The sequence below is a fragment of the Rhodnius prolixus genome, unplaced genomic scaffold, assembly GCF_049639745.1.
Source record: "Rhodnius prolixus isolate KJV_2025 unplaced genomic scaffold, Rpr scaffold_2, whole genome shotgun sequence".
NCBI classification, from domain to species: Eukaryota; Metazoa; Arthropoda; class Insecta; order Hemiptera; family Reduviidae; genus Rhodnius; species Rhodnius prolixus.
This window is the reverse complement of record NW_027411592.1, coordinates 53,432,193-53,448,035: the sequence shown is the minus strand read 5'-3', so window position 1 is coordinate 53,448,035 and position 15,843 is coordinate 53,432,193. Positions and strand designations below refer to the sequence as shown.

Here is a 15,843-nt window from a genome sequence, read left to right as displayed (position 1 = left end):
TACTTCTCACTTCTCAAAATAGATCGACCCATGATGCACAATCTGGGGTACGCCTTAATCTTAAGTATCAAGTACAAAAACAGCAGCCTTCCTATGAAGTAAGGAAAATATTTCCACTTTTTCCGGTAGTTTTTACTTCTCACTTTTCAAAATAGATCGACACATGATGCACAATCTTGGGTACGCCTTAATCTTAAGTATCAAGTACAAAAACAGCGGCCTTGCTATGATATAAGGAATAGATTTCCACTATTTCCGGTAGTTTTTACTACTCACTTGTCGAAATAGATGGACACATGATGCACACTCTTAGGTAGACCTTAATCTTAACTATCAAGTGCAAAAATAGCTCCTTTCCTATGAAATAAGGAAATGATTTCCAATATTTCCGGTACTTTTTACGTCTGACTATTCCAAATAGATCGACTCATGATGCACAATCTAGGGTATGCCATAATCTTAACTATCAAGTACAAAAACAGCAGCCTTCTTATGAAATAAGGAAAAGATTTCCACTTTTTCCATTAGTTTTTACTTCTCACTTGTCCAAATAGATCGACCTATAATGCACAACCTATGGTAGGCCATAATCCTAGCTATAAAGTAAAAAAACAGCAGCTTTCCTATGAAATAAGTACTTTTTACTTCTAACTTGTCCAAATAGATCGATACATGATGCACAATCTAGGGTAGGCATTAATCATAACTATCAAGTGCAAAAACAGCACCCATCTTATGAAATAAAGAAAAGATTTCCACTTTTTCCAGTAGTTTTTACTTCTGACTTTTCAAAATAGATCGATACATGATGCACAATCTAGGGTAGGCATTAATCATAACTATCAAGTGCAAAAACAGCACCCATCTTATGAAATAAAGAAAAGATTTCCACTTTTTCCAGTAGTTTTTACTTCTGACTTTTCAAAATAGATCGACACATGATGCACAATCTAGGGAGGGCCTTAATCTTAACTATCAAGTGAAAAAAGAGCACCCTTCCTATGAAATAAGGAAAATATTTCCACTTTTTCCAGCAATTTTTACTTCTGACTTTTCAAAATAGATCGATACATGATGCGCAATCTAGGGTAGGCCTTAATCTTAACTATCAAGTGTAAAAAGAGGAGCCATCCTATGAAATAAGGAAGAGATTTCCACTTTTTCCAGTAGTTTTTATTTCTCATTTGCCGAAATAGATGGACCCATGAAGCACACTCTATGGTAGAACTTAATATTAACTATCAAGTTCAAAAAGAGCACCCTTCCTATGAAATAAGGAAAAGATTTCCACTTTTTCCAGTAGTTTTTACTTCTCTCATGTAAAAATAGAACGACACATGATGCACAATGGTCGGTTGGCCTGAATCTTAACTAACAAGTGCAAAAAGAGCAGCCTTCCTATGAATTAAGGGAAAGATTTCCACCTTTTTCCAGTAATTTTTACTTCTCACATGTCCAAATGTATTAAATGTATTGACCCATGATAAACAATCTAAGGTAGCCCTTAATCTTAACTATCAAGTACAAAATCAACAGCCTTCCTGTGAAATGAGGTAGAAATGCCGATCTTTTCCAGTTGCTTTTACCTTTGACAATTCAAAATAGAATGAGAGGTGATGCATAATCCAGGGTAGGCCTTAATATTAACTATCAAGTAGAAAAAGAGCAGACTTTCTGTGAAATTAGGAAAAGATTTCCACTTTTTCCAGTACTTTTTACTTCTGACTAGTCCAAATAGATCGTCCCATATTGCACAATCCAGGGTTGGTCTAAATCTTAACTAGCAAGTACAAAAACAGCAGCCTTCCTATCAAATAAGGGAAAGATTTCCATTTTTTTCCAGTAGTTTTTACTTCATACTTGTCAAAATATATGGACACATGATGCACAATCTCGGGTAGGCCTTAATTTTAACTATCACGTGCAAAAAGAGCAGCTTTCCTATGAAATAAGAAAAAGATTTCCATTTTTTCCAGTAGTTTTTACTTCCCATTTGTCGAAATAGATCGACACATGATGCACAATCTCGGGTAGGCCTTAATCTTAACTATCAAGTGCAAAAAGAGCACCCTTCCTATGAAATAAGGAAATGATTTCCAATATTTCCGGTACTTTTTACATCTGACTATTCAAAATAGATCGACACATGATGCACAATCTAGGGTATGCCTTAATCTTAACTATCAAGAACAAAAACAGCAGCCTTCCTGTGAAATGTAGAGAATATATCCACCTTTTCCAGTAGTTTTTACTTCTCACTTGCCCAAATAGATCGACCAGTGATGCACAAACTAGGGTAGGCCTTAATCTTAACTATCAAGAACAAAAACAGCAGCCTTCCTGTGAAATGTAGAGAATATATCCACCTTTTCCAGTAGTTTTTACTTCTCACTTGCCCAAATAGATCGACCAGTGATGCACAATCTAGGGTATGCCTTAATCTTAACTATCAAGAACAAAAACAGCAGCCTTCCTGTGAAATGTAGAGAATATATCCACCTTTTCCAGTAGTTTTTACTTCTCACTTGCCCAAATAGATCGACCAGTGATGCACAAACTAGGGTAGGCCTTAATCTTAACTATCAAGAACAAAAACAGCCGCCTTCCTGTGAAATGTAGAAAATGTTTCCACTTTTTCCAGTAGTTCTTACTTCTCACTTCTCAAAATAGATCGACCCATGATGCACAATCTGGGGTACGCCTTAATCTTAAGTATCAAGTACAAAAACAGCAGCCTTCCTATGAAGTAAGGAAAATATTTCCACTTTTTCCGGTAGTTTTTACTTCTCACTTTTCAAAATAGATCGACACATGATGCACAATCTTGGGTACGCCTTAATCTTAAGTATCAAGTACAAAAACAGCGGCCTTGCTATGAAATAAGGAATAGATTTCCACTATTTCCGGTAGTTTTTACTACTCACTTGTCGAAATAGATGGACACATGATGCACACTCTTAGGTAGACCTTAATCTTAACTATCAAGTGCAAAAATAGCTCCTTTCCTATGAAATAAGGAAATGATTTCCAATATTTCCGGTACTTTTTACGTCTGACTATTCCAAATAGATCGACTCATGATGCACAATCTAGGGTATGCCATAATCTTAACTATCAAGTACAAAAACAGCAGCCTTCTTATGAAATAAGGAAAAGATTTCCACTTTTTCCATTAGTTTTTACTTCTCACTTGTCCAAATAGATCGACCTATAATGCACAACCTATGGTAGGCCATAATCCTAGCTATAAAGTAAAAAAACAGCAGCTTTCCTATGAAATAAGTACTTTTTACTTCTAACTTGTCCAAATAGATCGATACATGATGCACAATCTAGGGTAGGCATTAATCATAACTATCAAGTGCAAAAACAGCACCCATCTTATGAAATAAAGAAAAGATTTCCACTTTTTCCAGTAGTTTTTACTTCTGACTTTTCAAAATAGATCGATACATGATGCACAATCTAGGGTAGGCATTAATCATAACTATCAAGTGCAAAAACAGCACCCATCTTATGAAATAAAGAAAAGATTTCCACTTTTTCCAGTAGTTTTTACTTCTGACTTTTCAAAATAGATCGACACATGATGCACAATCTAGGGAGGGCCTTAATCTTAACTATCAAGTGAAAAAAGAGCACCCTTCCTATGAAATAAGGAAAATATTTCCACTTTTTCCAGCAATTTTTACTTCTGACTTTTCAAAATAGATCGATACATGATGCGCAATCTAGGGTAGGCCTTAATCTTAACTATCAAGTGTAAAAAGAGGAGCCATCCTATGAAATAAGGAAGAGATTTCCACTTTTTCCAGTAGTTTTTATTTCTCATTTGCCGAAATAGATGGACCCATGAAGCACACTCTATGGTAGAACTTAATATTAACTATCAAGTTCAAAAAGAGCACCCTTCCTATGAAATAAGGAAAAGATTTCCACTTTTTCCAGTAGTTTTTACTTCTCTCATGTAAAAATAGAACGACACATGATGCACAATGGTCGGTTGGCCTGAATCTTAACTAACAAGTGCAAAAAGAGCAGCCTTCCTATGAATTAAGGGAAAGATTTCCACCTTTTTCCAGTAATTTTTACTTCTCACATGTCCAAATGTATTAAATGTATTGACCCATGATAAACAATCTAAGGTAGCCCTTAATCTTAACTAACAAGTACAAAATCAACAGCCTTCCTGTGAAATGAGGTAGAAATGCCGATCTTTTCCAGTTGCTTTTACCTTTGACAATTCAAAATAGAATGAGAGGTGATGCATAATCCAGGGTAGGCCTTAATATTAACTATCAAGTAGAAAAAGAGCAGACTTTCTGTGAAATTAGGAAAAGATTTCCACTTTTTCCAGTACTTTTTACTTCTGACTAGTCCAAATAGATCGTCCCATATTGCACAATCCAGGGTTGGTCTAAATCTTAACTAGCAAGTACAAAAACAGCAGCCTTCCTATCAAATAAGGGAAAGATTTCCACCTTTTTCCAGTAGTTTTTACTTCATACTTGTCAAAATATATGGACACATGATGCACAATCTCGGGTAGGCCTTAATTTTAACTATCACGTGCAAAAAGAGCAGCTTTCCTATGAAATAAGAAAAAGATTTCCATTTTTTCCAGTAGTTTTTACTTCCCATTTGTCGAAATAGATCGACACATGATGCACAATCTCGGGTAGGCCTTAATCTTAACTATCAAGTGCAAAAAGAGCACCCTTCCTATGATTATAAGGAAATGATTTCCAATATTTCCGGTACTTTTTACATCTGACTATTCAAAATAGATCGACACATGATGCACAATCTAGGGTATGCCTTAATCTTAACTATCAAGTACAAAAACAGCAGCCTTCCTATGAAATAGGGAAAAGATTTCCACTTTTTCCAGTACTTTTTACTTCTCACTTGTCCAAATAGATCGCCCCGTGTTGCAGAAACTAGGGTAGGCCTTAATCTTAACTATCAAGAACAAAAACAGCAGCCTTCCTGTGAAATGTAGAGAATATATCCACCTTTTCCAGTAGTTTTTACTTCTCACTTGCCCAAATAGATCGACCAGTGATGCACAAACAAGGGTAGGCCTTAATCTTAACTATCAAGAACAAAAACAGCCGCCTTCCTGTGAAATGTAGAAAATGTTTCCACTTTTTCCAGTAGTTCTTACTTCTCACTTCTCAAAATAGATCGACCCATGATGCACAATCTGGGGTACGCCTTAATCTTAAGTATCAAGTACAAAAACAGCAGCCTTCCTATGAAGTAAGGAAAATATTTCCACTTTTTCCGGTAGTTTTTACTTCTCACTTCTCAAAATAGATCGACCCATGATGCACAATCTGGGGTACGCCTTAATCTTAAGTATCAAGTACAAAAACAGCAGCCTTCCTATGAAGTAAGGAAAATATTTCCACTATTTCCGGTAGTTTTTACTACTCACTTGTCGAAATAGATGGACACATGATGCACACTCTTAGGTAGACCTTAATATTAACTATCAAGTGCAAAAGAGAGCAGCTTTCCTATGAAATAAGGAAAAGATTTCCATTTTTTCCAGTAGTTTTTACTTCCCATTTGTCGAAAAAATTGACACATGATGCACAATTCTGGGTTGGCCTGAATCTTATCTAACAAGTGCAAAAAGTGCAGCCTTCCTATGAAATAATGGAAGAATTTCCACCTTTTTCCAGTAATTTTTACTTCTCACATGTCCAAATATATTGACCCATGATAAACAATCTAAGGTACTCCTTAATCTTAACTATCAAGTACAAAATCAACAGCCTTCCTGTGAAATGAGGTAGAAATGCCGATCTTTTCCAGTTGCTTTTACCTTTGACATTTCAAAATAGACTGAGAGGTGATGCATAATCCATGGTAGGCCTTAATATTAACTATCAAGTGCAACTACAGTAGCCTTCCTGTGAAATGTAGAGAATATTTCCACTTTTTCCAGTAGTTTTTACTTATTATAGATCGTTCTATAATGTACAATGTAGGGTAGCGGCAGGGCCGGGTTTTCCTATAGGCTAACTAGGCTTCAGTTTAGGGCCTTAAGATCAATAGGGGCCTTCATTCAAATTGTTAGCAAAATTAAAAGTACACTCTTCTAAGAAACATTGAACACTAAAACGCTGTTTTAGTGATGTATCACCGTAGTGATATATGTATTTCATTTTCTCTCTTGTACTTTACAAACTAAAAAATGGGAGGTTAAAGGGCCTCACAAGTGTAATAGCCTAGGGCCTCTTTTCATCTAAATCCGGCCCTGATCCCTGGCATTAAAGTACATTTTTAGAAACAAAAATTAAGGAAATTCCAGCGAAAGTAAGAGAGATTTGGTACTTTTCCAATTTTTAATTTTCTCTACAGCCGAAACCAGCCTCCCAAGAGTGTATAATATACCCCTGGCATAATAATTTTAAATAAATACCGTTTCTCTTGCACAACTAACTCAGTTTCTGGTTCTTCCTCCGTTTTTCGAAATGAAACTAACGAGAAAATATAGCCCATTTGTTACGTTTACTACTGTCCTATATATCCGTTATCCTAACTGAAAAACACCCTTTTTTAGCCCAAAGAAACTCCAGTTTTTTAAGTTTAAGAAACTGGGAAATATAAGACGTGTACTCTAAGAGAAATGCAAGTTTGCCTGTTTCGTCATGGTACTAATCAGAAAAAAAAAACTTTAATCTACAAACTTGCTCACATTTCCTTATTTTTCGTAAGTTTTTTGCTATGAATGAAAAGAAAAAGTTTACCCCATTAGTAAAATTTTGTGTGGCTCTATATAGCCAATCCACTTTTTTAGAATGCACTTATTTCTCGCCAAAATAGCTCACACTTACTTATTAAAAAATAAGGTTTTTGGCAGTGAAAGGAAAGGTAAAGGTCCAACCATGATTTAACACTTACTACTGGCTTATAATGCCGTTGACTTTACTTTTTAAGTTAAACACCATTTTTCTCAGCTAACTACCTTTCAGTTGATCTATTTAGCTGATATTTTCTAATTTTTCTTTAATTTTTGGAAATTGTGAGTAGTGTCTACATAGCTTTTAATTACCTCAAAAAACCTTATTTTTTGCCAAAATAGCCAATAGTTCCCTAAATTTTTACTCATGGTTTTTGCAATGAATGAAAAGTGAAGAGGTCTAGTTCAGATGTAACTTGTAGCGCTGGACTAAATTAACACTATTTCAAACATCTTTATTGGTCTTCTTTTACGCCTTGAAACTTACGTTCTCCAAAACACTCTGTAGGACTCAATGAATATTGGGTGTTAGGAACGTATCTATAAAATTAGATTTATTAATAATGGAAATTCAAGAAGAAAAACGGAAATCAGGTTTTGGATTCACCCCAGCAAAGAAGATCCACCAACTTGTTTGGGCCTAGATAATCCGGCATTAAAATAGTTATTCCACATTTCGTGTACGGAAAATGATGTTCCAGTATTTTCTTATTGACAGATTTTAATACACTATAAATCTCAGTGAATTAAGATTTCAAGAGATTAAGATTTTAATACACAGTGATTAATTAAATTGTCAAAAAGTAGAAAAATAGAATATTTATTAATTTCATTTGGTTTACATTTTGAAACGAGTGATAAAAATATACATTTTTTTTAACGCCTTTTAATTATCTTGTTTTTGTTTTTCTTGACATAATTGAGCTAATTACAAAAAAAAAAATTAAATCTAATTTGACTGTCTTATTAGCTATAATTTTAGGCTTGCTGCTTAGCTCTTTCAATAACTGATCTAGAAATAATTAGACGCTGGATTTGGGCTGTTCCCTCATATATCTGATAAATTTTAGCATCCCTCATTAATTTTTCAACTGGATATTCACTATTGAAGCCGTTCCCACCGAAAATCTAAAACAAATTATACGTTATGTATTATTTTAAAAATAATTTTTCTTATTTAAAAAATTTAAAAAAAAAAGTAGCTAAAAAAAAGTATTTAAATTTTTACCTGAACAGCATCAGTTGCACATTTATTAGCAATGTCCGCAGCGTATGCCTTAGCAATAGAAGCATACAGAGTATTCCTACTTCCCTGATCTACAATCCAAGCTGCTCTTTGCCAAGCTAATCTAGCGGTTTCTACTCCAATTGCCATTTCGGCTAACATGAAAGCCACAGCCTTAAAAATAAATAATACAATTAATAGAATAAATGGATAAATAAATAATACAATTAATAGAATAAATGGATAAATAAATAATACAATTAATAGAATAAATGGATAAATAAATAATACAATTAATAGAATAAATGGATAAATAAATAATACAATTAATAGAATAAATGGATAAATAAATAATACAATTAATAGAATAAATGGAGGGAAGGGATTAGCTATGTGGTTAGCATACTGGACTCCCACGCGGAGGTCCCGGGTTCGAATCCAGCAGCTGACCCTTAGATTTTCTCTTCCTAGGAGCTTCTTACAGCTCACTGTCCGGTGATGGACAGTGTTGTCTGTAACGAGAGAACACTGTCCGGAGGCCGGCAGTGCACTGAAAAAAGCTCCGGGCGCCAATAACCTTAGATGTTGACGCGCCTTAAATCATATATTATATTATAGAATAAATGGATAAATAAATAATACAATTAATAGAATAAATGGATAAATAAATGATAACATTAAAATAAATAAAAAGGAATAACCCTTTACTTCATTATTTCAATTTCTCTTTGGAAATTGAAGCAAGTTTTACTTGATGAGAGACAATAAATTGATATTTAAAATTATAAATTAATTATCCTAGATTTTAAATAGTGTGTCAAGGCCAAATTACTGCCTAGCAGACCTATTATAGCTCTCTTAGTTGTGTTTGTCCAGAGAATAGAGGGCATACCCCGTACGGTTTAGAATTAAAAAGTGTATAAAAGGTATGTGCTGATAAACAAGAATTTGTTCGTAGGTACTTATTTTAAAGACTGGATTGCGATAATCCTAAACTACTCTCCTCAATAGTACATTGCGATCTAGATAAAGGGAATCAAGCTCACATTTTTGGAGATAGTCTTTGGGAATAGAAAGGAAATAATAGTTAGAGAGAAGATATTTCAAAAGTTTTCCTTAATTTTCCAAGCACTTTCTGCAATCGATGGCACACGTATTGGTAGAATGAAGGTGCCGAGTTTCAGAAAAGTAATAATATTGATGGAGATGAGGCACCAGCTACACAGAATATGTATTGGCCCGATCCTGGTTCAACCAGTTGTGGTTAATCACTTAAATTTTGATTAAGATAAAAAATTTAAAAAGTGATTTAAATAAATTTGGAATTTAATTCAATCAATTAAAATTAAATTCTGTTTTTATTCAATTGGAATTTAATTGATTAAATTTTTGCCCATCTCTCCTATCAACTGACTTCTTATGTATACTTTTTCTTCAGGCATAAACTCTAAACTTAAATCATTTTGACATGGACTATTGTATCCTTAGTGTACCACTAACTACTTGTCTAAGGGGCATATCCAACGAATTGAAGATAAAGATTACCATATAAATCAATCAATACCTGATGTGCAGCAATAGGAAGACCAAACGTTTTCCTTTCAAGAGAGTATTTGGTTGCTTCATCTAAAGCTCTTTGTGCCAAACCCACTGAACCTGCAGCTACCTAAAAAGTTTTCATCTTTATGTAAAATCTAAAATTGTAATCAACATATATTGAATCATTACGCACATATTAACATGAACAAAGGCGGCAGTGAACATGTTTACTTTCAAAAGTATTAAATACAAAAATAAACTCAGTTTTTCATGTATTATTCAACAATGTATATTTCTGACAATTTATAGTCTATTTGTAATTAATATATATGTAAACATGGTGGCAGTGGTTTAAATCCAAATAGGTCCAGGGAGGAACTAAACGATATGAGTGTTGAAGAAAGGGGTCATATGATTTCAAGTTTTTTTATTCAAGTGCCGCTACCAGAGCAGGTGAGCTGTGAAACTTCTGAAACTGGCTGAAGAAATAAATTTAAAACTGAGTGAGTGTTCAAACAGCGAAAAGTAAAATACTTGGGACATGCATTCTCTAATGAAGGGCTTAAAGTAGATCCAGGAGAATTAAGGACAATTGCACAGCTCTTTGCCTCCAAAAACAAAGCAGGAGTACAGAGATTTTAAAATTATAATTAATTTCATTAATGCTTCATTAATTATTTTGGAAAATTTCTTTCAACCTTGGCTAAAGTAACCGAACCTATCAGAACACTTCTAAAGGCTGATGTTCCCTGGCAGAGAGAGTACAGTTATGTATTATTCAACAATAAATGTTTGTGGATTGTTTTAAGTCTATTAAAACTGTCCGGTAGGACAGTTGTATAAGGGTTGAACGTCAAAAACTGCACGAAAAAGCATAACGTTGAAAAACACCCAACTTTGACAATTTTTTTCTCTTTTTCTATAAAAGATAAAATCCCCAAATTTTCTTTAAAATAAAGGGCAAACCCTCCTTTATAACTGTAATTTTTTTGCAACAACCCAGATCTAATAAGTTTCGAGAAAAAAGTTGCCAAAAATGAGCAAAAACGGCATTTTCAAAAAATGTTCTTGTTCTTGTTCTTCTTCTTCTTGTTACCTTTTTTGTAAACAACGTAGCGCCTAAACGCGCGAACCGATTTTCATGAATTTATAATTAATATAAGTAAATAGAGATTACTTTACCGGAGGTCTAGTTTTATCAAATGTTTCCATAGCAATCTTAAATCCAGCACCTTCCGCAACAAGTACGTTCTCTTTTGGGATTCTTACATCTTCAAATGTAATACCTCGAGTATCTGATGCTCTTTGTCCCATATTCATTTCCTATAAAAAGTAAAACATGCAGTTACTGAATTGTCCACAGATTCCACAGCTCGCAACTGAAGTTATTCAGTTCCCTTATTTTGTAAACTTCCAACATTAACAACTTCTTTCCAATTTGACAGTTTTCTTCGGATGCATTTATTAGAAAAGCAACCTAAATAAAATATATATTTATTCAGACATCCATTCAAAATTAAAAGAAAAAATTGTTCTCAAATTAAATGATAATTAAAAATTTGATTAGTAAGTCCGTAACATCTGAAAGATTCTAAAAAGGCAAAAAAAGAAGTTAAAATAAAAGTTTTAGTACACTGAATAGACATTTTTAGTATTCTGAATGAACAGTTCTTTCAGGTACCCATCTACAGCTACTATATTAGGACTATAAATTTACTATAGGTGGACGGACTTACCTTCCTACCCGGCGTAAGCCCAGGTGTTTCTCGTTCTACTATAAATCCTGTGAAAGCTTTAGAAGCAGGTGCTTTGGGGTCTAGATTTGTACGTGCTAAAAGGAAGTACCTTTAAAAATAAAATTCTGACTTATTCCACAGGGTAGAAAAAGCACATAAATATATAAAATTAATTTAACGAAGAAAGTCACTCACCAATTTGCTACTCCGCCATTCGTAATCCACATTTTCTGTCCATTAACAATATATTCATCACCCTTTTTTACAGCTTTAGTTTTTACGCCATTTACATCTGAACCTGCTCCAGGTTCTGTTACGCAGTAAGCCTATATAAAGAATACTTTTAAAATATATAAATAAAAAAAAATAATGAACTTAAACATTTGTTTCAATTTAAAGATAGTATCGGACTAGTACGTACTGCTAATAATGGTTCTTCTACAAGCCTACCCAAATATTTCTTCTTTTGTTCTTGATTACCCGCAATTAGGACAGGTGTTTGCTACAAACAATAATTTTAAATTTAAAAAATACAATAAACATGCGATAATGTTAGTCATTTTTTAATTGAATGAGAAAAAGTGACCTTTTTTAATTAACACAAATTTTTTATTTACTTTCTGTGAATGTTTATTAGCATCAAAGTGAAGTCCATTATGGTTATCCGTTTTAAAGCATTCTTTTCTGCAAGTTTGGAGCTAACGCTAATATATAAATGAAATTCAACACCAATACTATTGTATTGCTGGAACAAAACAGGTTCGCAATTGACCAAAACTGAATAACCTGAACAAATTTTAGTTCATTATCGCTTCCTCAAAATGCCTTCTTGACTTGTCACAATGACCATAATTGAACCAATTAGATTATAAGTCTGATTTCGATTGAAAATTCACTTCTCATCACAGGTCTCTCTCTCTCTCTCTTTAGGAAGCACGTGTCAGATTTTTTTTTAATCAAAAGAAGTTGCTATCCATCCTCCCAGGGTTTTTTTTCTGGGGTTCGTATGATTCTATCCTACAACTCCATAATTTTCCACTAAAGAGAGAAGGCAATTAGCGAACCTTTCGACACTTTCTGTTTTGCATCAAATGCACAAACTGAGAATTTTGACTAGACAACTTCCCGTGTACAACAATATCACATAATGACCATCAAAAATCCTGATTTGCCTTTACAACAGCACGCCTAGCTTTAGCAGTAGTATAATATTTCTATCTGCTTGAAGGAACGACTAATATATCGAAAGACCAATCATGGTTTCCAAGACTGATTATATATTTTAACAGGACTATAATGTACAAAAACACAAAAAGCTTTAATTATATCGTTTGTAAGTATTACACATGTTAATGGGTTTTAGGATCCAAAATTACATCATCTATAAGTTAGAGAAAAGTCACTTTTTCTCTCAAGCCACTAAATATAGCTTTATTATTTCTCAATTTTACAAATTGAATGGTAAAACGTTATTAAACATTTAGAGAACATGTTAATAGGATATTAAGGTTGAAATAAAACATACCCCTAGTCCGCTGGCTTCAAGAGCAGTCATAATACCGGTACAACCGTAGGCAAGTTCTTCAGCAACAATACATCCATCAAATACTCCCATACCCATTCCACCTGAGGAATAATTCGGATAATTAATCCTGAATTAATGTATTTAATCATAAAATAAACTATTTTAGATTTTGGTAGATAACTAACTTATTATGACTAGGAGAAAGAGATGTCACATTTATGAGAACAAGGTTAACCCATGAACATAAAAAATGAAAATACAAATATATAATTAGAAAAGAGATTCCACGACCACAACAACAAAGAACGGAAGGAAATCGAGGTTCATTTTACTGAATCTGTCCGTGACTTTAAGCACTTGGAATTATAATAATAAATGTTTATTTATAGATACATAAATTTGTCAAAAATTACTTCTTGGTATAAAGGAATGTACATAAAGTCACAATGTTGGTTGTACAACCGTTACAGTACATGGAATTAATTCTATTACGGAAGTAAAGAGTCCAAGAAATGTAGGGGAAAGAGAATAAGGTCGCAGGACCTTTTGGCTAATTATTTCAATATTGTCATCATACTACCATCAGTTAAAGTTTATTTATAACTTCATATGATAGTAAAAGTGCACTCCTAGGTCTGATACAATAAATTATTTGTGGTGATCAATTCAAACTATGAAGAGCACAAAGAAATGAGTCATAAGTAAGAGAAAATATTTGTGAAAAAATAGCAGAAAGAAAGTTGGGGTACTTTGGTCATACCTTCAGAATGGATAAATAAAGAATCTCTAAAAAATTACTGAAATAATCTCCCCCTCTAAAAAAAAAAGAGAGAAAAAGAGGCATGTCAAAAACTCAAATACTTCAGGCTTTAAGAGGATATAAAAGTATGTTTATTTCCAGAAGAAGCACTAAAGAGAAATTTAGAGGGAGAAAATAAGAAGAGTGATTAATGGGCAAGTGCTTCGCAAGAGTAGGGCTTGATTATTCAATTTCTTGAAACAACACTCATAGTGGGAAAGACATTATAAAAAAAAAATTATTTTGAAAATACATCTTCCGCAAATACATTAATTTACATTCACAATTTTCAATTTAAATTTAAGCCACATAAACCTAATGTATCAAAATGAAATAATTGGCATTCAAATTATTATTTTCAATAAATATTTATAAAATTTGTCTCTCTTAATTTCTAATTCACCATGGATTTTACAATTATTCATTCATATTTGTGATTAGATCCCCACTCTGAGCAAATAATGAAATGTTTACTTCTGATATTTCATAAACAGTGACTAACAATTTTCCAAGGGCAGACCAAAAAAAAATTTAAGTGATAAGACAACTATTATTTTTATTTATTTATTTTAATTGGGGCGCATAAACATCTGAAGTTATTGGAAAAACTGTATTATTTTTACATTATAACAACTTAAAGCCTCATCCCAAAGCGTAGTGAAAGGTCTCACTTTTGGATGTATGCCCATTGGCATAAGGTGTAAATAAAAATAAACTTTAACATGGTTAATGCTTGCTAAACATCTTTTAAGATCTCTATAAAGCATCGAAATAGCAACAAACATTTTTCTAATTTTTTTAATGTTTCAGATTTTGGTGCAGCTGCCTTTCTTCACATAAATGAAAAGGATAAAAGAAAAATCCTTAATTTAATACCCTACTGACTAAAATCGATTAGGCCCGAAAAAAGTGAAAATTACATTTTTACATGACGTTTATTGACAAACAATACATCTTAAAGTATTTAAAACTTGCTAACCCAATTCTTGAGGGACATGAGTGTTCATTAAGCCAAGTTCATGGGCCTTTTTCACGATTTCCCATGGAAATTTCCCTGTGCGATCATGTTCAGGTGCTGCAGGAATGATTTCTTCTCGACAAAACTTTCTTGCAAGTTCTTGAAATTCTTTCTGAGTTTCGTTGAGCTCTAAAATTATATTAAAAATTACCATTTTTTTTTTTTTTTTTTTTTAAGAAAAAACAAGGGATACTAAACTAAAATAAATTGTATTTTTACAAGATCAAACTCACCAAAACTCATTCCATTGGGATGTTTACTGTCTGATGTGCAGCTCCTGACTGCAATTTTAAGTGTGGACTTTAAATTAACATTGAAAACCTAAAATAAAAATAAAAAACGTTAGCAAAGAAGAAAACTGAATGTCCTGAACTACATTCAAATGTATGATCCTACCTTCGTTATTGAATTCATTGTAAATAAACAGAAATAGTTTTACGTTTAAGTGTATAACTATTTGCACCACCGACCAAACAAGATAGTTTTAATGATTCTAGTCATACGGTGAGCAATAGCACGTTTCTAAAGTTATGAATTTCGTTTTAGCCAAAATGGATACAATTTCTTAAATTAAACTCATTATTTTGTAACAAAAAACAAACAACCCACGACTCTCCTAAACGTGAAGATAAGAACTGGTTCATAGAGCAGGGAGGAGAGATTTACTAATCTTTGCAGTGTACCCTATCGCTATAAATTGAGAAAAAAAACATGAAACATAATGCCTTACAAAGTTATTTAAAATGTTTTAAAAATTACATAGCAATTAATGTAATACGAAATTGTAAATAATTTAAAAGGATGTCTTCAGTCAAATTTCTTTTATAAGGAGGGGGTCATCGTTTTAAAACCATCTTAAATCTTCACTACGTTTGTTTTTTACTGCTTCACTTGTTTCATTAAATCCTTACTAATTTCTTTTCAATGTTAAACTCTTTCAAGTTGTATTTTATTAGACGGTAGAGAAGCGGAACTGATTCAGTTATTTTTTATTTCAAAAATAACAAATGCACATCTGAGTGTACAGAGATGAAGCTAGTATTAAACTTAAGACATGGCTCTAATTTCCAATACTGCAATACTGTACCTGGAAAATCTCATTGTCTAATGTGAAAATAAAAAGCAAAATCATTGCAGAGCCAAAAATGGGCAGTAACTCGTTCTCATTTTACATAACAGAATCCCATTTACTTGATGCACGCGAAATAGTGCTCGTCCTGTTATGATTAATTTCCTAAAAGTTATTT

At 32.9% G+C, this 15,843-nt stretch overlaps 1 protein-coding gene across 2 annotated transcripts; it reads right to left on the bottom strand.

Moving 5' to 3' along the window:
* Positions 1 to 7,558: 7,558 nt before the first annotated feature.
* On the bottom strand, positions 7,559 to 15,834 carry Mcad (Medium-chain acyl-CoA dehydrogenase). 2 transcript variants are annotated; one of them, XM_074116922.1, is made up of 11 exons: positions 15,684 to 15,834; positions 14,830 to 14,917; positions 14,558 to 14,725; positions 12,780 to 12,880; positions 11,676 to 11,756; positions 11,450 to 11,580; positions 11,255 to 11,363; positions 10,701 to 10,841; positions 9,544 to 9,645; positions 7,983 to 8,153; positions 7,559 to 7,882 (listed from the first exon to the last, which is right to left on the bottom strand). In XM_074116922.1, exons 1-11 carry the CDS (start codon positions 15,726 to 15,728, stop codon positions 7,733 to 7,735), a joined length of 1,287 nt encoding a protein of 428 aa, XP_073973023.1. In that variant the 5' UTR covers positions 15,729 to 15,834; the 3' UTR covers positions 7,559 to 7,732. The 2 variants fall into 2 exon arrangements, with proteins under 2 accessions (XP_073973023.1, XP_073973024.1); XM_074116923.1 differs by lacking the exon at positions 15,684 to 15,834 and adding an exon at positions 14,993 to 15,249.
* Positions 15,835 to 15,843: the final 9 nt, after the last annotated feature.